Genomic DNA, 25455 nt, shown 5'->3' with positions numbered 1-25455 from the left:
CATTTCTGAAGCAAAACTCCCAAGTGGTACTTCGGACATGGCCGTCACAGATCTACTTGATTACTGCTGTTGGAAATGCCTAGTGGGCTCTTCCCAGGTGGCCCTGGGGGTAAAGAACCTGCCTGCCAATGCAGGAGACAGGAGACACAGGTTTGATCCCTGAGTCAGGACGATTCCCTGGAGAAGGGCATGGCAATCCACTCCAGTATTCTTGCCTGCAGAATCCCATGGACCGAGGAGCCTGGCGGGCTACAGTCCACGGGATTGCGAAAAGTCGACAGGACTGAGCAACTAACACAATGGGTAGTTTCCTGAGAACGGAAAATTAACCCTCGAGTTTTCTTGTCCGAGTTTTCTTGTCCAAGTTTTCTTGGACAGCCAATAAGAGTTGGAACTGGTGTCCACATACATGGGATGCAATCTGGGTCTTAAGCAGGGTGGAGCTTCGGGTTGTTGAACTATAGAGCTTCCGGATCATCATGTGTTGACATGCCAGGTGCGAGAATGGAGTTTGTCCACCCTCCACCTTTCATCCCCACCCCACTCTCCTTTGCAAGGTTGCTTGACGGCTTGCTGGTCCCTCCCCCATCTGTGATAATCCAGATGCCTCGTGAAGCTGATGGTCAAGCGCTGCTTTAGTTCTAGACTCTGTCTCCCACGCCCTCCATGCGTTCGGCGTGTTTCCCACCGCCTACCTACTCCACCTGCCACCCTGGCCGCCCTCCTGGCCCGTCCTCTTTGGCACCCCGGCAGATCAACTCCACCCGCCGGAGTGTCGGGGGTCGGAGTCAGCACAGTTCACTTTTTTCAGGGGCTTTCCTCAGGACACCTTGCCAGCAATCCCAGAAAGTCTATGGTATTCGGTTGTGTCCTATTTCTGGTTGCGTCTCAAAAAAAAAAAAAAAAAAGTTCGAGACACTATCTGCAAATTCAAACTACTACCTGCTCAGGATGGGAGCCTAAGGAGGCGACGTCAAACTTTGTCGTTGGGGGAACGACAAGCGAATAGGCGCTCCTGTCGGCCTGTGCCCATCCACGGTCCCGGGGGCAGGCGAGCTTTTCTGGCGCGGCCTGGCTGGCGGCGGCCGCACACAGGTCCGCCAGCCGGGGAATCCGCGGCCGCTTGGGCCGGTAGGGCCCGGCCACCCGCCCGCGCCCGGCAGGCGCGCGGAGCCGGAGCGCGCACGGGGCGGGCTGCGCGCGGGGCCGGGGAGCGCTCCCTCCGGGATCGCGGCTGCGCAGTCGGGCGGGAGCCGGGAAAAGGGGAGGAGGGTGGCGGAGCCGGAGTAAGGGGAGGGGGAGGAGCGGCCAAGGCGGAAGCCATGTTGGAGTTTCACCCCGAGCTAGGGGCTGCGAGCGTCCTCCGCTCCGTGTGGGTGTGACCCGGGATCGGCGCCGCGGCGGGCTGCGGGGGGCGGGGACGGTTAGGCCGGTGGTTGTCGTCCGCGGCGGCGGCCGCAGCGTGGAGCCGGGCAATTGTGACCGCCGGGGGGAGCCGGGGGCCGGCCGCGGCTCCCACTCTCCGTGTGGCCCCCTGAGCGCCCCCCCTCCCCTGGCCGGGAGGGAGGCGGGGGGCACCCGGGGCCCGCCATGAACCCCGGCTTCGATCTGTCCCGCCGGAACCCGCAGGAGGACTTCGAGCTGATTCAGCGCATCGGCAGCGGCACCTACGGCGACGTCTACAAGGTGAGGGCGAGGGGCCGCGCGCCGCCGAGGCCGCGGGGCGCTGACCCGCCGCGGGGAGGGCGGGGGGCGCCGGCGAGCCGGGGCGCCGGAGTCCGCCCAGCCTGTCGGCGCCCGAGAGCGGTGGGGGAGGAGGCGCGGCGGGCGCCCAGGGCTCCGCGGCCGTGCAGCGAACAAAGGGCCAGACGGTTAACCCCAAGACCCCCGCGTCCTTACCTGAATCTGTCCCGGACGCGCGTTTCCCGGGAAGCGCTGATCGGCGGCGGCAGCTCTGCTCTTGACCCGGTTGAGAGGGTCTGCGCGTTTGTTGCTTTGGCAGGGGCAGTGCGACCAGCCGGACGGCAGGGGTTTGGCGTGTGTCAAACCTGCGTGCTCCGCACGGACCGCATCTGCTGCCCACCAGGCCCGGCGATGGTCATTACTCTGGGCAGTCTCATCCACCTTTCTTTTCTTAGCATCCGCATACCAGTTTCTTTCCATTTTCCAAGTAATGACTTTCTTTTGTAAAAGAGGTCTGGTTAGCATGACTCCTTTCTCCCTTTCTTTCGAAAGAGCAACTTTTTCTCCAACTCAAATTGGATTGTGATACCTTATTAAACTTGTTTCTGTCAGTGACACATAGGATTCAACTCTCTTTTGTTTTTTTTAAAGTGACTTGAACACTGGAACACTTTTTTTTTTTTTTTAAGTGACTTGAACACTTAGGGGAGGTACTGGTTTGACAAGGTTAGGATTCAAAGTCCATTAGTAGCATAGCATTCCTGTTGTAGAGGGACCACTTCTAAATGTGGGGGATAAATCATGCTTCCTTGGCCAGCTCAACTCTTGGCCTCGCAGAGGCTGCCAAGAAGAGGACGCTCATGCCAAATGTGGCAGCAGTCTTGATTTGGTTGTGTATCTTCTTACTGGTAACTGAAGTGGAACTCCTCCTGTTTCACATAACACCTGAGGATGCGTAGAGAAACTTAAGTTTACTTTGGAAAGTTGAGTCTTAACTTTGTTTTGCCCACGTTTAAGCAGAAGATTTTTACTTTGACGTCACTTGTAATGCATATAGTAACTTAGATATTCAATACAATGCAGCCAGTATTCTGCAGGAGTCTTGTTTTGTGAATGAGTCGCTTTCCCTTCCCACTCATCTCACCACTTTTCTCCATAGACAGCAAGGGAGTCTTGTGTATGCCTACTGTGTATAAGGGCTTCCCAGGTGGCCTAGTGGTAAAGAATCTGTCAGCCTTTGGAGGTGACATAAGAGAGGAGGGTTCAATCCCTGGGTGGGGAAGATCCCTGGAGTAGACAATGGCAGCCTACTCCAGTATTTTTCCCTGGAGAATCTCATGAACAGAGGAGCTTGGAGGCTATAGTCCATGGGGTCCCAAAGAGTTGGACATAGCTGAAGAGACTTAGCAGGCTGGCACTGTATATAAGGTACTGTGTCTGTGTAAGCACTTGGGTCGTAGCTCTAAAAGAGGGATAGTCTTCCCAAGTCTTACTTGTTTACATTTTTTGGACAAGAACAACAGTGAACAGCCATCTAAATAACTGTCTTATTGCAATTTCCTTTTGTGCTGCAGAGAAGAGAGGATTAGGATTAGGGCTAGTAGAGCGTGTACCAGGGGGGACCTCATCTTCTCAGGGGGAGTCAGAGGCACTGGGGAGAGGGGATTATGCCAGATAGAAGAAGCATGATCTGGGAAGGCTTGGAGGCCCCAAGGGCAGGGTGAGGATTTGAAAGAAGGCCTGTATGGCCTGAGTAGTCATAGAGGGAGAATGACCCTAGATTGAGCAGGCCTCTTATTAGGTCCTCCGAGGAGGTGGGACTTCTCCCTAGGACAATAAGGAGTCTTTGCCGGGTTTTAAGCAGAAGAGTGAATTTAGACTTGGATTTTTACAGGCTTTATCACTGCAGTGTGGAGGGTGGAGATGGGGGACAGAGGTGAAGAGCAGTTAGGAAGCCACTGTAAGAATAACCATTATGTTACTACTGTGTTTGGAATTTGTAGTGATTGTGAAAGTTGAAGTGAGTGAATGCAGGTAACTTTAGAGTTTGGTTAAGGGAAGTCTTGTATTGAGATGAAAAGTTAACTGAAACTTTGCTAGGTCAGTCTTAGGTGGCGGTGTGGACAGTAAGTTCTTTATCAGTTCTTTACAAGAGTAATTGGCCATGTATTTACTGTGTTTAGAAAAAACAGCTGGTAGTTAAGACACATGATTTAAAAAAAAAAGAAAATTCAGGCCTGTAATTTCCTCAGGACATCTAAGTGCAGTACAGGTATAAGTTGATTAATTTTGTCATCTGTTTAAAGTAATGATAATAGAAGTTAACATTTATAGAGTTACTTGCCAGGCACTGCTCTAAGACTTCGTCCTGTATTAACTTACTTAATCCTTACAACAGCCCGTGGAAGTAGACACTGCTGTTAACTCCATTTTGCAGTAGAAGAAACTAAGGCACCGGGAAGTTGCAGTAACCTGTCAAAGATAGTAAGTGGCCAAGCCAGAATGTGAATCAGTTTGCTTTAGGGACTGCATTCTTAATTCTTAACTTAATACATAGGCAGATCATGTATTATCGAAGTGAGGACACAGAGGCACACAACTTAGTCCAGCATTTAATTGCAGCTACACTCTGAGTCAGAGAGGATCTTTAAGTAGTAGTTAGTATACCTAACTCCTGCTTCGCAGCCAGGCCTCACTGTTTTTGTAGAGTCTGCCAAGTGGACATCATATAATAGATGCTTGATCCCTGCCTGCCAGACTCTTCTAGTACCAGGGACCCAAAGCAGAGAAATTCTACGTGGTTTTTGGCATCATATCCCCAGTTTGCTGAACAACCCAAAGCTTAAACTGTTTGTATTTTTGTCTATACATAATCATGTTGATGCTATAAAGATAACAGATTTTTTTTTGGTGTTTGTTTTGCTCTTTTGATTTTCCTTGTTTATGCAAATTGTGTTAATTAGAGAGGAGTGCATTAAAGGATTTTTTTTTCAAAAGTCAGTAGTTTGCGCCTTAATTTATCAGTGTTTCGTTGCTAAAAATGGAATGATTCGATTAAGTAGATAAGTTAGAGGCCTAATTATATACAGTCATTCTTAGAGGGTTAGTGTTTTAAGGGATTTTTGTTTTGAAAGCTATAGCCTATGCAGTGTAATAATATGCTTATTATATTTAAGGTGGTGTGTTTTGGTTATAAAGTATTGAGCTAGGATGTGGAAGCGGAGAAGGAAATGGCAACCCACTCCAGTATCCTTGCCTAGAGAATCCTGTGGACAGAGGAGCCTGGTGGGCTGCTGTCTGTGGGGTCGCACAGAGTCGGACACAACTGAAGTGACTTAGCATGCATGCATTCATTGGAGAAGGAAATGGCAACCCACTCCAGTATTCTTGCCTGGAGAATTCCAGGGACGGAGGAGCCTGGTGGGCTGCCATCTATGGGGTCACACAGAGTCGGACACGACTGAAGCGACTTAGCAGCAGCAGCAGGATGTGGAAGAGCTAGAATTTATTAGCTCTGTAGCCTTGTAAAATCATTTTGCCTCTCAGAGCTGTGTTAGTTTGAAGGTATTACTACAATCATGTGCCCTTCTGTTTGTAGTGTTAAATAACTTATGTCAGTCAACAATTTTTAATTGTTTTAAGACCAAAAAAATACAGATAATACATTTCCTCTGCACTATCTTGGGCTTCCCAGGTGATGCTAGTAGTAAAAAACCCGCCTACCAGTGCAAGTAGATGTAAGAGACACAGGTTCGATACGTGGGTCAGGAGGATCCCCTGGAGGAGGGCATGGCCACCTACTCCAATATTCTTGCCTGGAGAATCCCATGGACGGAGGAGCCTGGCGGACTGCAGTCCATAGGGTCACACAGGCAGACACGACTGAAGTGACTTAGCATACACTGCACTGTCCTAAAGTACATGAACATATAGTTTAAAAAGAACAGTCATAATACTTTTAAATGTCTTGTAACTCTGGGTTTTATCTGTCAGTTGAAGTATCTGTAGCAAGAGTTACCTAGGGACCTGTGAGTTGACAGCTAAAAGGGGCTCTTTGAGCCTCAGGAGGCCCTTGAAATCCTCTGAAATTAATAGACTTAACATTGTATGTTTCTGTGTTTTTCTGGAGAGATGGCTTTTGGTATTATTATGTTTTCAAAGAGGTCCATGATCCTAAAAAAGAAAAGAATGGAGAGCTGTAGGTTTGTCATTTGAAATGATTTCTTGGAGAGGTTAGGTAGTTATATACCATATCACAGTACCAACATTTGTTAACATTAATATGATTTCCACATGCATTATGTTGTTTTTCTCAGGCAGTTTTCCTGTTTAATTTGTATTTTCCCTACCCTTAGAGTCTTTGTGTGCAGATGTTTTTCTAGATTTACAGCTCGAGAGGATACTAAAGCTGGAGATAGGGTGAGGCAGGGTGATTTTGAAGCACCGGTTTTCATGTGTTCTAAGAGAGCATCTTCGTTCAGTGGCTTTAGCCTGGCCCCTGTGAACACTCCCAGATGCCACCAGCTTGTGCCTTCTCCCGAGTTTTAGCTCCTTGTCTCCAGCTGACCTCTTCACAGACTACATCTTTCTCCAAAGGTGCCTCATAGCCCTCTTTTGTCAAATGCCACAGTATGTCCCCACTCAGTTGGCTAAGTCTTGAAGCCTTGGAATCATCTGTGCCTTCAGACTGGACTTCATAGGTGCTTTCCAAAGTGTGACCAGGATGCCCCAAGGAAAGCAGGACTATGAGTTATACCAAAGACCAGGAAGTCCTACGGTAAACAAACCTGGTAAACAATGCTTAACCCAGCAAACTCCAAACTTATTTAACAACAGGATTCTTCTCTGTAATTCCGATTGCTTATCCTTAGAACTAGTGTCTTGTAGAACTTGCTTTGGAAATGTTGGTACTGATCTTATCTATGTGTGTTGGGAAGTCATTCCCTCTGAAGCAGAGGCTATAGAGAGGCTGAGCTCCAGGGTAGCTTTCATGTGGTGATCTGTGTAAAGAGAGTCTCTGAAAGCTGAGGGGAGAATTGAAGACGGGATAGTGAAATCAGGAAATTAATTTGTATGTTCAAGTGTTCAGTGGATTGTGTGTTAACTTGTTCGTAACTGCAATCTTTCAGGCATTCCGGTTAATACCATCAGACACTCTTTCATTATAGTCAGGATCCGTAAGACCTTTTGTGGAAAACTCAGTTAAGACATGAAGACCTTTAGCATTTAGAAAAGAATAGCTGAAAGAAAATAAAACATGAGTGTCTAGGGTTATGCCCTTTTTTTACTTTCATGGAGAACAGTGTCAAGAGGGACCAGAGAAAGTAGTCTTAAACTTCAGAAAGATAGAGTGAGGTAAATTAAGGTTGAGTTTTCTCACTTCAGTACTTATTTGAGTTGGAAAGTGACAGTGGAACAGATTGTGGAATAATTTCTGTAGATACAAACAGGTTATCTGACTTTGTTAGGATCTGATTCCCTGAAGAGGTACTTAGCTCCGGAATTTGAAAGTACATCTAGTTGTTTTGTATTGAGAATGAATAGTTAGTCATTTTCTCATGAGAGTCCATTTAACATTTGCCCCACATTGAATACCTGTACTATGAAAGGAAAGGTTTTAGGCACTGTGTGTGAACTAGTGAAAAGGATAAGACTTGGTGCTTTATGTACAGGGACATAAAATGTGAGCCTACTTTTAGCTGTCATAGTTTGAGATCAAAACCGTGTTGATTTCCCCTTTTCTAGCACATTAAATCTCTTACTGGCAGAGAGAGTGTCCTGACACTTCATAAACTGGACAACCAACCTCTTTATAGCACAGCATAGTGATTTAAGAGTAGTTTCTGGAGTCAGACTACCTGGTTTCACCACCCACTAGCCAATTACCTAATCTTTCTGTTCCTCAGTTTCCTCAGTTGTGAAATGGAGATGCTTAAAAAAGTATTTGGGACAGTGTGTGTGTGTGCGTGTGCATGTGTGTGTGCGTGTTGCTTAGTCATGGCCAACTCTTTGTGATTCCCATGGACTGTAGCCCACCAGGCTCCTCTGTCCGTGGAGTTTTCCCAGGCAAGAGCACTGGAGTTGGTTGCCATTTCCTCCTCCAGGGGATCATCCCAACCCAGGGATTGAACCTGGGTCTCCTGCAGGGCAAGTGGATTCTTTCAGTTCAGTTCAGTCGCTCAGTCATGTCCGAATCTTTGTGAACCCATGGACTGTAGCACGCCAGGTTTCCCTGTCCATCACCAACTACCAGAGCTTACTCAACCTCATGTCCATTGAGCTGATGATGCCATCCAACTATCTCATCCTCTGTCGGCCCCTTCTCCTCCTGCCTTAATCTTTCCCAGCATCAGGGTCTTTTCCAATGAATCGGTTCTTCCCATCAGGTGGCCAGAGTATTGGAGTTTCAGCTTCAGCATCAGTCCTTCCAATGAATATTCAGGACTGATTTCCTTTAGGATGGACTGGTTGGATCTCCTTGCAGCCCAGGGGACTCTCAAGAGTCTTCTCCAACACCACAGTTCAAAAGCAGTTCTTCGGCGCTCAGCTTTCTTCACAGTCCAACTCTCACATCCGTACATGACCACTGGAAAAGCCATAGCTTTGACTAGATGGACCTTTGTTGGCAAAGTAATGTCTCTGCTTTTTAATATGCTGTCTAGGTTGGTCATAACTTTCCTTCCAAGGAGCAAGCATCTTTTAATTTCATGGCCGCAGTCACCATCTGCAGTGATTTTGGAGCCCTAAAAAATAAAGTCTGTCACTGTTTCCATTGTTTCCCCATCTGTTTGCCATGAAGTGATGGGATCAGATGCCATGATCTTAGTTTTCTGAATGTTGAGTTTTAAGCCAACTTTTTCACTCTCCTCTTTCACTTTCATCAAGAGGCTCTTTAGTTCTTCACTTTCTGCCATAAGGGTGGTGTCATCTGTGTATCTGAGGTTATTGATATTTCTCCTGGCAATCTTGATTCTAGCTTGTGTTTCATACAGCCAGGCATTTCACATGATGTACTCTGCATAGAAGTTAAATAAGCAGGGTGACAATATACATCCTTGACATACTCCTTTCTCGATATGGAACCAGTCTCTTGTTCCATGTTCAGTTCTAATTAGAACCCCATGAACAGTATGAAAAGGTAGATTCTTTACCATCTGAGCTACCAGGGAAGTCCCAAATGGGGCTTCTAATACTGTCACCTGCTGCTGCTGCTGCTAAGTCGCTTCAGTCATGTCTGACTCTGTGCGACCCCGTGGACGGCAGCCCACCAGGCTATTCCGTCCATAGGATTTCCCAGGCAAGAGTACTGGAGTGGGGTGCCATTGCCTTCTCCGATACTGTCACCTAATACTCCGTAATTGTTCATTGTCAGTCATAATATTTATTATTGTATATTGCTGTTTCTCCTGCTGCTGTCTTCCTAACCTACTCTGCTCCTCCTGCTGCTGCTTCAGTGGTTTTGCACTTGCTGTCTGTGCTTGAAAATTCCCCTCCCCCAATATCTGTATGGTTTGCTTCTTCATTTCCCTCAGGTGTCAGCTCAAATGTCACCTTTTAATGTGCCCGTTCCTTACGATCCTATAAAAAACAACTCCTCCGCACTTCTATCTTTACCCGGAATGTGTCCAGATTTTGTAGGGCCTGAACTTTGTACAGTAATTTGGGTACCCTCTGAGAAAACAAATACATTATAATAAAATGTTTGGTGTGAAAGTGAGTATTTAGAAGTAGAAAAGGTGTCCCAGCAAATGCTGTAGCCTTAGAGGCGGGTCCCTCTCTTCTGAGGGCTCTTCAGGCATTTAATCAGAGATGCTGGGTGGTGCTTCCTGATGCCACCCCACCCTGCCTCTCCTCCCCACCAGCAACACTCTCCAGGTCCCAGTAGCTCTCAGCACTCTTAGAGGCCCAGCAGAGTGAGGAGATCTGAACTTGTAAGTTTTATTAGCTTTATAAAAAATTCAGCTCTGCTTCTTACTCTCCCTAATTCTCACTGTGGCATATGTCACCTTATATTTATTTGCTTATTGCCCTTCTCTCCGCACTAGGGTGTAAGCCCAAGAAGCTGGTGATTTAGTTTTGTCCACGGCTGTATCCCCAGAATGTAGAAAAGTGCCTAACACGTATTAGACTCACAGTAAATATTTGTGGAATGAATGAATGAACCAGCATGAGAGAAACCATGTGCTACTACCTACGTTTAGAGGAAGGAGAACATTATTTCCGGTTTGGAGAAATCACAGCGGGTTTTAAAGTGGAGATGATATCAGGCTTGACCTACGGTTGTGGCCACAGTGGGTACAAACTGAATTAAACATTATGGGTTATTATTAGGACCAAGCTAAATCAATAGATTTAATGTATCTTCTGCATAAGAAGCAGTGTTCATAGCTTACATGCATGTAAGAGTACTCTTGTCATTTTAAAATAAAGAAATTTAGTAGCTAGTAAAAAAAATACATGTAGCTGTTACATACTGGTTTTTGTGTTTTGAAAATATGATTAAGTTGGACTTCAAATCAGGAAGAGGACTTTGTTCACCAGTACCAAAAGACCTTAGATTTGAGAGATGAGTTCATGTTTGTTTTAGCTTTGTTTTTACAGGTTTTTTTCTTTTTTTTTTTTGGTAGGGATGCGGCTGGAAGATGCCATGTTTCATTTCCAGCTGCCTTGACCCGAGGCTATAGGTTTCGATTCCTAATACAATGTATTGCCTCCTTTAATCCTTAAAATGTGTTGGAAAAATTTTAGATGTGACCGTAAATTTAGGTACGTCCAAATAAGACATTTAGTTTGAAGTCGTCTTAGAAACTTGAGATGGTAAAGAAAGTTCTTTCTGTATAAATCATCCACCTTCTGTTCAAAGAATCTTCCCGTCATTACCTGTGAAATGCACACTTCTTAAAAAAAATTGAAGTACAGTTTCTGTGTAATATATAAATTACAATGTAGTGATCCACAATTTAGAAAGATTATGTGCCGCTGATAGTTTAAATCTCACCTTCAAGACATTGTCCTTTTTGCCTTCTGGCCCCTTAGGAAGAGAAGTTTAGATTGGAGGAGACAGAGAAGAGGGAATGGTGGGTGCTTTCCAGGTGAGGCATTAACTGTAAAGGTTTAGAGACTAAAAGGAAGGATTGACTAACATGGAAGACCCATGTGCAGGAGCATGGAGAAGTAAAATTTGCTAGGTAAGGCAGGACCAATTTATAAACTTCCAGGTAAAATTGTGTATATAGGAAGTGACAGGATGTTGGGAGCACTAACGGCTTTTGTACAAGATGTAATAATGTTTACTTGTGCCCAGGATTATTCTGGCAATTTTGATGAGAATGGATCAGAGAGGAAGGGCAGAAATACCTATTAAATAGAATCTGTTTTAGAATCCTTACGTACTCTTAAAAATAGTTGATAATACCAGAGTTGTTTATGGTAATTGTATCTATTGCTATTGACCATATTGGCAATTATACCTGAGAGTTTTTTTAATATTAATTTTTTGAAAAAATAATAAACTTATTACATGTCAACATAAATGACATTTTCATAAAAAAATAACTATTTTCCAAATAAAAAATTTAGTGAAGGGAGTGACATTGTTATACATTTTGCAGATCTCTTTAATGTTTTGTTAAATAGAAGATAGCAGATTCTCATTGTTCTTTCATTCAGCCTGCTGCTGCTAAGTCACTTCAGTTGTGTCCGACTCTGTGCGACCCCATACACGGCAGCCCACCAGGCGTCTCTGTCCACGGGATTCTCCGGGCCAGAATTTTGGAATGGGTTGCCATTCCCTTCTCCCTCATTCAGCCTGTTGGGATATTTTGTTTTGGTTGACATGTAAAGGAAATTGGTCTCTGGCACATATTTTTTTGGAAAAGGAGGATATTTTTGAATAGCTTTTTCAGGTAATTGTGGGTATTTTCCTCTGATACTTCTCTACAACTTGACAGTTAAAAATTAGTTATAAAGTAGAATCCAAGACCTGCCGTTATGGTAAAACACTTAATTGTTGGTCTCTCTTGAATTTTAAACAGATCGTTTTTACCCATGTATGATTTTTTTTTTAACATCATGCATTGTCCACACAAAAATATGGATTCATGACATTATCCAGACCTTCCCAAGGTTGCCACGTTTCATTACACAATACCACAAATCATCACTCATTCTCATCAGAAAAGGCTTAAAGTATTGATGGTAGGTACAAGTTTTCCAAGACTCAGGTTTCTATTTGAAAGTGCCAAATGCATCCCCTGCAACAAAATGTTGGTTTTTTCATTGAACTGACAAATTCATTTCGTTCATGTTCAAGAAAATGTCAGATATGTAGACACGAATAATCACAGTTAGTCAGCTGGTCTCTGAAGTAAAAACAGTGTACTGTGGAAAAAGTGGCTAGTTCAGTTTGCAGTTAACCACCAGTGCTGTTCTTTGAGATGATAACCAGTGTACTTGGAATGTAGAAGTGTTTTATGCATTTTATCAAATAGAATATTAAAATAATGAGTGCTTAAGGGTGAAGATTTAATAAAATTAATAATGATGCTTCCACAAGGGCATTCTTCAGTGAAACTGGTTGGTTGGTTGGTTTGTGTTTTCCCGGTGAGTGCGCAGCAGTGAAGAATACAGTTGACTGCTATCACGGTGGGGCTGCTGCCTGGATTTGTGCTAAGGCTCCAGCAGTTTTGGGCTTCCCTGGTGGCTCAGATGTAAAGAATCCTCCTGCAATGCCTGGGTCAGGAATATCCTCTAGAAAAGGGAATGGCAACCCACTTCAGTATTCTTGCCTAGAGAATCCCATGGACAGAGGAGCCTGGCAGGCTACAGTCTTTGGGGTCATCCAGAGTCGGACAAGACTGAACAACTAGCACTTCACCAGCAGTTTTACCCTCACTGCTTTTGTTCTGTTAGTACAAACGTCACCACAGTGAAAGGGGGCCAGCAGCGTTTCAGTACTATTACAAAAATAGTTTTGACTTTTCAGACTCTCAGAAAGAGCTCCCAGGGACCTCCAGGGATTCACAGAACTGTACTAGAGGGTTATATAGAGATCTAAGAGGAAGGTCAATGGTAACGGGTCAGACAAGGCAGACAGAAGTGAAGAACGGAAAGGAAGAACAGATAGATGAAAAGCATCTTGGAGAGAAATTTGACAGGGCTTTGTGGCGAAGTCCAGGGATGGAGAGAGATGATTCAGAGAGGACTAAATTTTAAGCCCCATTGAGGAGCATGTGGAGAAGGCAGTGGCAACCCACTCCAATACTCTTGCCGGGAAGATCCTGTGGATGGAGGAGCCTGGTAGGCTCTAGTCCATGGAGTTGCTAGGAGTCGGACACGACTGAGCGACTTCACTTTCTCTTTTCACTTTCACACATTGGAGAAGGAAATGGCAACCCACTCCAGTGTTCTTGCCTGGAGGGAGAATCCCAGGGACGGGGGAGCCTGGTGGGCTGCCATCTATGGGGTCGCACAGAGTCGGACACGACTGAAGTGACTTGGCGGCAGCAGCAGCAGAGGAGCATGTAATAGGTGCTTTGAAATACTTGTTTAAATCAGTTAATGGGAGAATGGCATCAGTTACAGAGACAGTGAAGTTGAGAAGGGGAGCTCTGACAGTTTGAATACTCTATTAGAAAATAGGTATCTGTGAGGTTCCCCCCCCCCTTATTTTCTGGCTGTGGTTACTCTATAAAGAAACAGGAATAATAAAGACTTCCCTTCATTTTTCTGTGCAGAATAACAATTGTTTAGCAGTGTCTTAGAACAAGTGAGGCTGATAAGGGCCAGAACCTTTCTCCCAGCTTACTAAGGGATTAACAGGAGGAGATGCAAAATGTGCCCTACTCAAAAAAAATGCTGCAGATTTGGAGGATAATTGATATAAGGAATTAGTGAATAGAGCAGTAGAATATGAGCTAGATATTTTTATTCTGGCATAAATTTGAAAAGTTTTTTTGTATTCTGATTATAACGTACATTTTTTAAAAGAAAAAAATAGACAATAAGGAAACTCTAAGAAAATTAAAATGATTGATAAGCTTACTCCCAAGAGACGAATATTCTTAGTATTTTGATGTTTCTTTGTACACAGATATTTTACAAAACTTGTATGCTGTTGCATATTTTTAAAATTCATTATGGCTTACTTAGAGTGAAATGCTTAGACCTTGAATTTTTCAGTTAGAGGAGTTTTGACATATATAGTTCTGCAACCCATGCATTTATTAAGGTAGATGTTTTCCTTAACCTCAGAAAATTCTATTATGTCCCTTCTCAGTCATGCATCACTGCCCCCTCAACCATTCCACTCCTGTTCTAAATTCTATCACTATGGAAGCTTTTCTAGAAAGCTCTTCTAGAATGTGATATAAGTGAATCCCAAGTGGATTACCTTGGCATCTTTGACAAAAATCAGTTGACAGTACGTGTAGTATTCTGCACTTTGTCTTGTCCCATTGAGCTGTTTGGCTGTATTTTCAGCAATACCTCAGTCTTGCTTGTGCATATGTGCATTCTCCAGGCAAGAATACTGGAGTGGGTTGCCGTGCCCTACTCCTGGAGAATCTTCCCCACCCAGGGATTGAACCCAGGTCTCGCGTATCTCCCGCATTGCAGGCGGATTCTTTACCCATTGAGCCACCTGGGGGCTTACTATAGCTTTATAGAAAGTCTTGAAATCAAGTAGTGAGATCTTCCCAGGTGACGCTAGTGGTAAAGAACCCGCATGCCAATGCCAGAGATGAAAGAGATGCATGTTTGATCCCTGGGTCCAGAAGATCCCCTGAAGGAGGGCATGGCAACCCACTCCAGTATTCTTGCCTGGAGAATCCCATGGACAGAGGAGCCTGGCGGGGTACAGTCCATGAGGTCCCAAAGAGCCAGACACGACTGAAGTGACTTAGCATGCACTCACGCAGTGAGTCCTTCAACTTTATCCCCGCTTTTCAAAATTGTTTTATGTATTCTAGGTCCTTCATTTTTACCATGCAGATTTTAGAGTCAGCATTTCAATGATATGCAAAAGCCTTCTGAGATTTTAACTTTTTATTTTGAAGTGATTAAAAACTCACAGGAAGTGGGGGGGGGGAGGACAAAGATCACATGGACCCAACCCCCAGCTTCCCCCAGTGTTGATATTTTTGCCCAACTATAGTGTGTTATCAAAACCAGGAAGATTGATTGACACAATGCAGTTAATTGGACCTTAGTAAATTTCACCCCTTTTTGCATGCACTCATTTTTTCATATCTGTGTCCATAATTCTGTGACATTTTATCCCATATGTAATGTACTGGGATTTTATTGGGATTACATGGAATCTGCAGTTCAGTTTGTGGAAAATTGAGATCTTAACAGTACTGAGCCCTGTGATCTGTTAATATGGTATCTCTTTCCCTTTATTTGGCTCTCCTTTAGCTTATTAATGTTTGCCTTTTCTTCTTATTTATAAATTTCATCACTTGCTTTCTCTACTAATGTAGTAAAAGCTAGCTATTATGTAATATTCTTCATAGTGGTGCAGTATGTGTAATGTGAGCCACAGTTTCAGTTTTTATTAAAATCTTCACTGTACTAGTGGTGTCTGACTTCCTTTGATTTAACCTTGAACATTTTTAGCCCTGAGCATATGGACTCTTATTAAAATTGGCAAAATGAAAACAGGGGAAATGAATTTAAAAAGCTGTCCACTTCAACTATATTATCTAAAGATTAAAACAAAGTCCTTAGAGCCTTATGTATGAGATGAATTGGTGCATATTTTGCAGAATTAATATTTTGTGCTTATTAAGGGAAAATAAAAGTTTACTTCATCCTTAAGAGAAAACCAGACAACACTGTGCTTGATTGTTTAGAAAATCCTAAAGAATTCTCTCTGGTCCTGAGGAGCTTATCATCTGATTAAGGGAACAAATTATGACTGAAGTGTATATGTGCTGCCAAAGCGAGCACAAAATTATGCCTAAAATGGAACATCTAAGGAACATTTCTAAGGTGGTATTTGAACAATTAAAAGAGCAATAACATGTTTTAAATACTATAGAAAATTCAATTTAAGGGAAAGGTGAGTTGGTGTTAATTTAGTAAGGCCTTCCAGGAAGAATGAATCTGACCTGAAAGTCAAAGAAATAATTAAGTTTTCATTTGTAGAAAGAAAACTTTTCATTTGTGAGTGAAGCCATTCCAAAGGAGTAGGTATGTATAAACATATAACTGTGGGACCTAAGTGAGCAAAGAGGTAATAGACATTCTGACTAAAGTGAGAGTTCATATTTTGAGATGTGATAGATAATGTTTCAGATATCCAAGATACAGACAAATAAATGCTCGGAAAATGTGCTACTCATTTGAACTACAGTGTATTTTCCAAATTCGTTAGGACCAGTCTTGTCTTTCTGACCTTCTTCGGTCACTATTGAGTGAGTTTTATTTCCTCCCTTTTCCCTCTGTTGGGCTAAAAGTTATTTTTATACTTCTGGTTTAAAATTTCAACATGGATAATAAGGTTAATGCATCTTTATTCTCTTTCTGGTCAGTACATGGACTTGGGAATGATTCAACTCAATTACCACCTTTCTGTTTTGTGTTGTCTGTTAGTTTGGTTCTACACTGCTTTTTTTGTCTCCCAGATGAGTGTTTACTACCATTGCTTTATACATACAGTGCTATTTTACATTCAGCCATATGGTTTTCAATTTCTTTGCTCACTATTGTTTCTTGGCATCTTACTGTGTCACTCCGGCTTCAGTTTTCTTCTTCCTATTTAGCATTATTTGGTAGATTATTATTCCTCCCTCCCCCTCTCCCTTCGACTGTGTAAAGGTTAAACTCAGTCTCTTTTTTTCAATAAATGTCTCTATTTTTGTCTTAACTTTTATAATGTAGTGTAGTATAACTAAGTTAACAATTACTCTCTCTCAGAACTTTGAAGGTATTCTATTGTTGATGAAGTCTGTTGTCAATTTGTTTTTCCTTGTAGCTTGCTAACCAGTGTTTTCTTTCTAATTGATTTTAAGATTTTTTTCTTTGACTCTGGTGTTACACTGATGTTTCTAGATGTGGATTTAAATAAAAATATTTGTTTCATCAGTTCTGGAGAATCCTAAGATGACATATCTTTAATGATTATTTTTTTCCTATCATTTTTTTCTTTAGAGCTATTGCATACTTTTCTTTCTATTTTATCATGTTGCATGACATGATGATTTTTCAGCTCTGTATTCTGTCTTATAGTATGGTTCATACCTTTAGTATCTTCGATTGTGTCTATGTCTCATCTGCTATTCAGAATTTCTGTTGCCTTTAAAAAAAAATTATTTGAACTCACAGGAAAATTAGAAGAATAATACAAAGAACTCTCATATACCCTTATCCAGATTCACCAATGGTTAACACTTGGCCACATTTGCATTGCCATTTTTTTTTTCTTCTCTCTCTCTCTCTCTCTCTGTATATATATATGTATGCACACATGTTATTGGGTTGGCCAAAAAAGAAGTTCATTTGGGTTCTTCCATAGCATCCTAAGCAAATACCTGAACGAACATTTTGACTCACCCAGTATTTTTCTGTGAACCATTTGAGAGTAAATTACAAGGATCATGCTCCTTTACGTATATACAACTCACATTATTTCTCAAATATTTTCACTTAAACCACAAAGTCAGACTTTTAATATAATACTACTGTCTGATCTGTAGACCTTATTCAGATTTCTACAGTAGTCTTAATAATGTCCATAAGAGCATTTTGCCTGCTAGTTTAGAATCTGCTTTTAGTTTTCAAGACTTTCCAGTCTCTCCTTATCTAGAAGAGTTTTTCAGCCTTTCTTTATTTTCCTAGACACTGACATTTCTGAAGAGTATGTGTCATTTATTTTGTAGAATGTCCTTCATTTTTGGAGTGTCTGGTGTTTCCTTTTGGTTAAATTCAGGTTACACATTTTGGGCAGAAAAGTGTGTTAAGTGATGATGTGTACTCAGTGAATCATATCAGGAGGCACATGATGTTGATTTGTCCCTTTATTAATGTTAGTTTTGATCACTTGATTAACAAGGGTCTGCCAGATTTCACTGCTACAAAGTTAACTATTTTTTTCTTTTTGTAGTTAATAAGTAATTTGTGGGGAGATACTGTGAGACTGTATAATACCTCCTTTTTCATCTAACTTACACCCATTAGTTTTAGCTTCCATTGATGATTCTTACTCGAATTATTATTACGATGGTTGCAAAATAGCTCTAGCTCCATTCCTTTCTTCTGTCTTTATTGGTTGACGCTCTGTTGTGATGAAGAGCTTTTGCTCTGCTTCGTCTCTTAGTCGTGCCCGACTCTCCGCAACTCCATGGACTGTGGCCCGCCAGGCTCCTCTGTCCGTTTGCTTCTCCATTTATTTATTGTTGGACTTAAAGATTCTTATTTATTGAGTTCTAATTAATCACTATCACTTATTTTGATGGTCAAACTATTTAAGCCTTGGTTATTTAGATTCTGTCTTAGTCAGCTCCAACTGCAAAAACAAAATACCATAGACTGGATGGCTTAAACAACAGAAATTGACTTTGTCACGGTTCTGAAGACTGGAAGCCTAGGTCAGGGTGTGCCAGCACGGTTGGTTTCTGGTGAGGGCTCCGTTCTTGGTTTGTGGATGGCCCTCCTCTGCTGTCTTGCTGTGTGCTTACATGGCAGAGAGGAAGTGAAGCTCTCTTGTATCTCTTCTTCTAAGGGCACTGGTGCCGTGTGAGGGCCCGCAGCCTCGTTACCTCATCTAAACCTAATTATCTGCCCAAGGCCCTGTCTCCAGACACCATCACGTGGAGATTAGAGTTTCAACATATGAACTGGGGGGAGGTGGGGGACACAGTTCAGTCCAGAGCAGATTGAGTTGCTTTAATAATTATATTTCGAGAAGCTCTGTTTTATTATTTTTTTCAAGTCTGTATGTTCTTTTTTGCATAGTTTCTTGTTCTTAGGGTTTTGACCCCTTCTTATCTTAACATACTTACTAACATTTCTTTTTCAGATTACTGTCCTGTCTTTACAAATTTGGGGTGGGGGCGATGTTGAGCTTTCTGTGTATTGGTTTGTTGTGTTTGTTGATTCTCCCTTGTGGTGGATTTTTATTTTAATTTTTAATTCATCTGAAATTTCTGTGAGAATCTTTTGTGGCTCAAGTTATATGGGAATGTCCTTCCAAAATAGTTTTGCTTTCACTCCTACTGGGAACTTCATGAGTCTCATTGGTCTGGAACTAACCTTTATGTTAAATGCTCAATTTGGAATTTCTCATACTTTATGTGTAATGCAGATTTGAACCCCAGACCCAAATGAGTAGCAGGCTCTTGGTTTTGAATTCTGAAGGGGCTTTTTTCTTTCCTCCCTACTATAAACATCTGTGGACAGAGATTTTTGCGTGGACTTAACTTTTCAACTCTTTTGGGCAAATACCAAGGAGTGTAATTGCTGAATTGTGTGGTGAGACTATGTTTAGCTTTGTGGAAAAACTGCCAAACTTGCTTCCAGAGTGACTATACCATTTTGTATTCCAAGCAGCAATGAGTCCTGTTCCTGTTGCTCCACAGCCTCGCCAGCATTTGGTGGTGTCTGTCTTTTGGATTTTGGCTATCTTCATAGGCCTGTAGTATGGTTATCTTATTTAATTTGCAGTTCCCTGGGACCTTGATCATCTTTTCATGTGCTTGTTTGTCATCTGTATATCTTGTTTGGTGAGGTGTCTGTTTAGGTCTTTTTGTCTTTTTAAAAATTGGATTGTTTATCTTCTAACAGTTTTAAGAGTTCTTTGTATATTGCAGGTACAAGCCCTATATCAGATATATGTATTGCAGTTATTTTCTCCCGTCTGTGGCTTGTCTTTTCATTTCTTAACAGTGTCTTTAGCAGAGCAGAAGTTTTTAATTTAGTGAAGTCCAGCTTACTGATTATTTCATTGATCATGCCTTTGGTGTTATTTAAAAACCCATTGCCAAACCCAGACCATGGTCACCTAAATTTTCTCTTCCAGAACTTCTTTAGTTTTGCATTTGACATTTAGGTCTATGATCTATTTGAAATAGTTAATTTTTGTGAGAGATGTTAAGATCTGTGTCTAGATTTTTTTTTTTTTTTTTTGGCATGTGGATGTCAGGTTGTTTGAATACCCTTTGTTAAAAAGATCATCCTTTTTCCATCTAATTACCGTTATTCCTTTGACAAAGGTGACTTGACTGTATCTGTATGGGTCTATTTTGGGGTTCTTGTATTAGCTTACTAGGGATGTCAAAATGGAGTATCATAGACTGAATGGCTTAAAGAACAGAAACTTATTTTCTTGGAGTTCCTGCTAGCTCTGGAGGCTAGAAGTTCTGAGATCAAGGATTTTTAGCAGAGTTAGTTTCTTCTAAGGCCTTTCTCCTTGTCTTATATAAATGACTGTCTTCTCCTGGTGTCTTTACGTGGTCTTCCCTCTGTAACTGTCTGTGTTCACACAGGGGTAGTTTGAGATAATTAAAGAGTTAATTCCAGCATTAACATGGAGCATTTTTTTATTATTTATTGAATTATGTGATTCTTGATAGACTTACAGAAGATTAGAAAACGGTTGTAACTTTCTAGAAGAAACAGAATGAAAGTTGGTCTCTAAAATGTGCTTTAGATTTAATAGGTGATGTGAAACAACATTGCAGTTGAAATGAATACTGGAAAATGAAGACCAGATTGAGGGTGGGGGGTAAGCAAGAAGGGATCATGCAGGAAATAGGTCAAACTGCATCAAATGAGAATAATGGAGAATATTGGATATTAATGAGAGCAGTAATTATAATAATAGCAAACAGCATTTATGGAGTACTCACTAAGTCCTAGGCATGGTTCTGTGCAAACAGTCCAAGAATGAATGATAATAATGTGAATTAGATTAATGACACGGGAAGTTTGGGGCATAGGTAGCTTGAAGAGATGGGAAGCTTGAATAAAGCACGCTGTATAGTTGGAGTTTGGACAGATCGATTGAGATAATCAATTTAAGTGGAAAGATGTTGTGTCATCTCCTTCCCCTTCCCCCCAAGTGGTAGACTAGCAGAACTGAAGGGACCAGGGGGGAGATGTGGTAAAGAAAGAAAAAGTGAATATGACAATGAGATTTCTTCAGTTATGGGAGCCAAGAGAAGGGACATCTTTTGCTTAGAGGTTTCAAATGAAGAAGAGCCCTCATCTAACTTCCTCCTCATTTTTAAAAATGTTCAAAGGATTCAGGATTCATGGTTTCAGTCTTTATTTTGAGGTGTCACATTTGAGGGAGTGAGTGAAATACGCCATGAAAGACCTGTGCCATAATATGCATGTATGTGAAAGTTATGGTATTTAGGGAAAGGTTTGATATTACAGGTTCCTGAATATGTTCCAGTTGAAACATCTAAAACTAATGGAAAGATCGTGAGAAATAACCCACCATTGTTGTAATCAAAGGTTTCTTTCAACACCTGTGCATCCTTAAAATCCTTTTTTGGATTCCTGTTTTCCTTCCAGGACCTCAGGAGTTGGTGGCTTGTGATCTCCCGGTGTCCCTACACGGGAGGCTTCACACCGCTCTCCCACCACAACATCCGTAAGGTGACAGAGTCCATGAAAGGTGGAGAACATTGAGGGTGCCAGTGATAGGAAACTCAGGTGGACTGTCCCCATCCCTGCTCCTCCACCTTTCCTCTCTTTAATGAAAACTCAAACCCCAGACCTTTAAAGACGGTTGAATAGAGACTATAAAGCCTTTTACAGAAACAGGCCACACACAGAGCTATGTTTACTTTTTGTATGCCTTTCAGCTTGAACAGTCATAGGTCAATCAGTCATTGTCATTTTTATTTCATAATCATTATGTTGACATTTTTCTTTGGGGTCTCATGTTTCTAGTTAGCGCTTTGATGTTCATCTGCTTCACTACTGGAGTCTGCTAATCACATACGATGTTTTAATTTGGAATGTTGAGGTTTTTTTGCTGTTTTTTTCCTAAAGTAAACTGTGGTTACATGAGGCTTTACAGACTTTTTTCTTTCAAAAAACCAAAATTGAAGGTTACTGTTAATTACTGGGCAGAGTTGCTATTTTTACGGTAGGTTCATATTGAGATTTCCTTGGCTGTTTCTATCATGTTATAGTACTTGGATTAAATTTTAAAGAACATTTCTATGATAACATAACCTGTATTGTTTTATAATAAGTGATCATAGAAAAGGTATAAAATTTAAATCTGTGTTTTATAAGACTTTAGACAAAGTATTCTAAAAATATAATTTAACTTACTTTGATGGGTTTTAGAAAAGTCTGGAAACCAAACTTATTTTATATGGCAGCAAAAGGGTCTAGGTTTTTTTTTTAGCAGCATTGTTTGTAAAAGTTATTAATTTACCTGATATGATCAACTGTTTTAGGAGATAAATACCTTTTTGTTTATCTGGACAAGGCTTAAACTCACCTTTTTACACTCATACCATTTTTAAAATTTAGTTTATCTTTTAATTATTTGGCTTAATTGATTTTTTTTAAACTTATTTTAGAATATTTTTAGATTTTAAAAAGTTACAAAAATAGTAGAGAGTTTCTGTAAACTCCTCACCCATTTTCCCCTTTTGTTAACATCTCACACGACCATGGTACAATTTGTCACAACTATAAGAACCAGCTTTGGTTCATCACTGTTAACTGAATATTACCTCTTATTTGGATTTCACTGGCTTTGCGCTAACTTTTCTGTACCAGGCTCCCATTCAGGATGCCACCTTACATTTTGTCATTGTGTTTCCCAGACTTTGTTTGTGATGACCTTTACAGTTTTGAGGAGTGCTGATCAGGTATTTTGTAGTGTGTGTCTCTATTTAGTTGTATCTAATGATTTTCTCATGGTTAGACTGGAGTATGAATTATTGGGGAGGATGAAGTACCCATGCTATTAATTTGACTTATCACTGGTGATGTTAACCTTGACCACCTGGCCTTGGTGATGTCTTCCAGGTTTCTTCATTATAAGTACTCCATTACCATGTTGTGCTGTCTGAAAGCAAATCATTAAACATAGCCCCACACTTAGAGGGTGACTGGTTAAGCCTCATCTTTGTGGGAGAGGGAGTAGCTCCGTAAATTACTTGGAGCTTTTCTGTATGGAGATTTGTATCTTTGCCCCTCAGTTATTTTGTATATCAGTATGGATTTATCAGTACTTATTTTACACTGTGGATTCTAATCCAGTGCTCAGATCGCTCACGTTGTTCCAGCATGGTCACTGGGAGCTCTTTCAGGTTGTCTCCTGTGTCCCTTTGATGTGTCCCTATCATTTGGTTTTTAATAGTTTCTTACCCCTGGCGATATAAAATGCTTCAGGCTCATCATGTGTATTCCCTGCCCCAACCTTATGATGAGGCATTTCTTCAAGGACCCCAGATTCCTTATGTTGAGGAGTACTGTGAGAAACCAAGATCTGGGTTATGGGAGTACTTGTTCTTACTGGTGCATCACGTCTTCTAGGCCCCCTTCTAGATGGATCTGGGAGATATATATTTATATATGCATGTATATATGTATTTATATACATATACTTATGTATATAAATAAATCTAGGGGAGATATATGTATATAATATATATTGTTAATGTATAAAATACTTATATAAATCTAATATAATAAATATATAGTATATAAGTATATAAAATATATTGTTAATATATGAAGTATTTCTTGTATAATATATATGTTATATATAAATACATATATCAATGGTTCATATAGTTTTTTGTATCTATATAACTATTCTTTTAAGCTAACTGTGGTAGTATACTGATGTCTTTGAATCTAATCCAGTCCCCCATGGTTCATTCTAGACTTCTCCATTGCATATCTGTAGCTTTCTCTAATAGTAAGAAACCTGGCTCACTCCCACCATCTGCCATCCGTTTATGTCCTGGTTGAATTTTAGTGTATCTGTACAGCTTTTTAGGAGTTGCCACAACTCTGTTTTACAAGTTTTCAAACCAAACTATTCTCACACTTTCAGTTGCTCATTTGTGTTTTGAAGTAATAATAATAATAATAATTATATATCATGCGCTAAGTGTTTTTCTGTAAGCTTTGACCCCTAATAATCTGTTTTAACCTTAATCCATTCTGTGATGTAGGATCTCCATCTCTGTTTTACAGACGAGAGTATAGGGGCACAGCAATTCGCTCGAGGGCTCCCAGCTAGCAGCAGCTGAGCCCAGTCTGCCTGTGGAGTCCGTGCACTCAGCTCCACTGCCAAAATTAGGTGTGTGGAAGCACAGAGCTATGCATCTGTTGTGTTGGTTTCTACTTTTTTAAAAATAATGGATTTTTTTTTTTGCCAAGGAAGGAAGTTTGGAAGTGATTCGGTGATAAGAGAAAAGCCCCCAGTGTATCTCCCTGGTCATGAGAAGGGACAGTGATAAGAAATGAGTAATTTCCTTAAAAAAGCAACTATGCAGTGGAACTGTATACTTACTAAAGGAGAGGGTATGTTATCTTCTGGTTAGTTAAGATTGAGCTTGTGAGAAAAGTAGTTTATGCTTTTGAAAATGTTCTGGCATAAAACATGGACAGCTCCCCCTTCTCCGCCCCAAACCTTCCACCACTGTTGCCAGAATATTATTTTTTCCTTCTGGTAGAAGCATGTGGTTCTCACCCTCTTCAAATATGTTCCTTGCACAGAGGGGAAAGGAGTGGGTCAGAACTGCAGTTAGCAAAGGCGGGTTAGCTGGCTGCTGATCAAGTCAGGAACCCAATCATTTGCAGGGATTTCTTGATTTAACAGGCCAGAAGCATCAAATCTATTCTGTTTCACCAGAGCCTGTTTAGCTTTTGGTTTCATTGGTCAGCTTATATAGAAAAGCTTAGTTATTCTGGAGCTTTTTTTTCAGGCACTGCCGTCCCCCTGCTCTTTCTCCCAACCCCAGCATTTGACTTAAATTTTTTTAAGAGGCTTATTGAAATAAAATTCACATACCTTAAAACTCACCTATTAAAAGTGTACAATTCAGTGAGTTAACCATCTGACTTAAATTTGAGTCTTAAAATAAGAAACAAGATAGAGATGGAATTTATTTTCCCAAACTTATGTATTTTATATAATTCGTAATTATATTTTTGTATTAACTGCTGCTTAGGGACACCAAAGGTGACTATTAATGCCTAACTTTGTTAATTTATAAGGATTGGCGAGACATAAAGGCCATTAGAAGTTATCAAAACGTGGCTTAGTTTGTTTATTCCTCTTTGAATAACGTACAAAATTGGCTTATTTTCACCATAATTCCATTTTCCTTTCTTCTTTTTATTGGCTGTCTCCTTTTCTCCCACTCAGTCTTAAAGGGCATTCAGTCCTCTAAACGTGTTTCAGCTAAGTCATAATTAAACTGAAGCTACGTTCTGTTTATTACTTGTCTACCAGTAGATGCAAAGGGAAGAGATCTTTTTTGTACACTGAAAATTCCCATTTATTTAGTGTGGAACGTGTTAAATTTCTCCCATTGCTTAAGCAGAGTCAGATCAATTCTCATAGAAAATCTGAAGGCAACTTTAATCATTGATTCTGGTGTTTATGCAGGTAGGCAGCATATTTTTAGCCATACATTTGGAACTGTTTAAGAACCTTTTCTTTTAAAAAAGCACCTTACTTGCTAGAAGGAGTTTGGACTTTGCAAGTGCAGGCTGTCATTTCACAGAAAAGAGAACCTGGCTGTGAACCATACCCAAGTTGTGGGCTGTTGCCCCTGGCTC

The 25455-nt window shown here is 41.2% G+C and overlaps 1 protein-coding gene and 1 long non-coding RNA gene across 5 annotated transcripts in view; one reads left to right on the top strand and one right to left on the bottom strand.

Moving 5' to 3' along the window:
- Window positions 1–2014, bottom strand: part of LOC122441600 — a 77723-nt gene extending 75709 nt beyond the window's left edge. Inside the window, exon 1 of the long non-coding RNA XR_006269401.1 lies at window positions 1900–2014. This is a non-coding gene — a long non-coding RNA (uncharacterized LOC122441600). The remainder of the gene's footprint in view (window positions 1–1899) is intronic.
- The window catches only part of MAP4K3 (mitogen-activated protein kinase kinase kinase kinase 3), a 174056-nt gene continuing 149895 nt past the window's right edge, over window positions 1295–25455 (top strand). For all 4 annotated transcript variants that reach the window (XM_043468396.1, XM_043468394.1, XM_043468395.1 and 1 more), the window contains exon 1: window positions 1295–1686. In XM_043468396.1, the coding sequence (XP_043324331.1) occupies window positions 1591–1686 (96 nt within the window). In that variant the 5' untranslated portion in view covers window positions 1295–1590. The remainder of the gene's footprint in view (window positions 1687–25455) is intronic.

This window comes from Cervus canadensis, chromosome 5 (assembly GCF_019320065.1).
Source record: "Cervus canadensis isolate Bull #8, Minnesota chromosome 5, ASM1932006v1, whole genome shotgun sequence".
Taxonomy (NCBI): Eukaryota; Metazoa; Chordata; class Mammalia; order Artiodactyla; family Cervidae; genus Cervus; species Cervus canadensis.
Note: the sequence above shows the minus strand (reverse complement) of the source record. Positions and strands in the feature narration are given on the sequence as shown.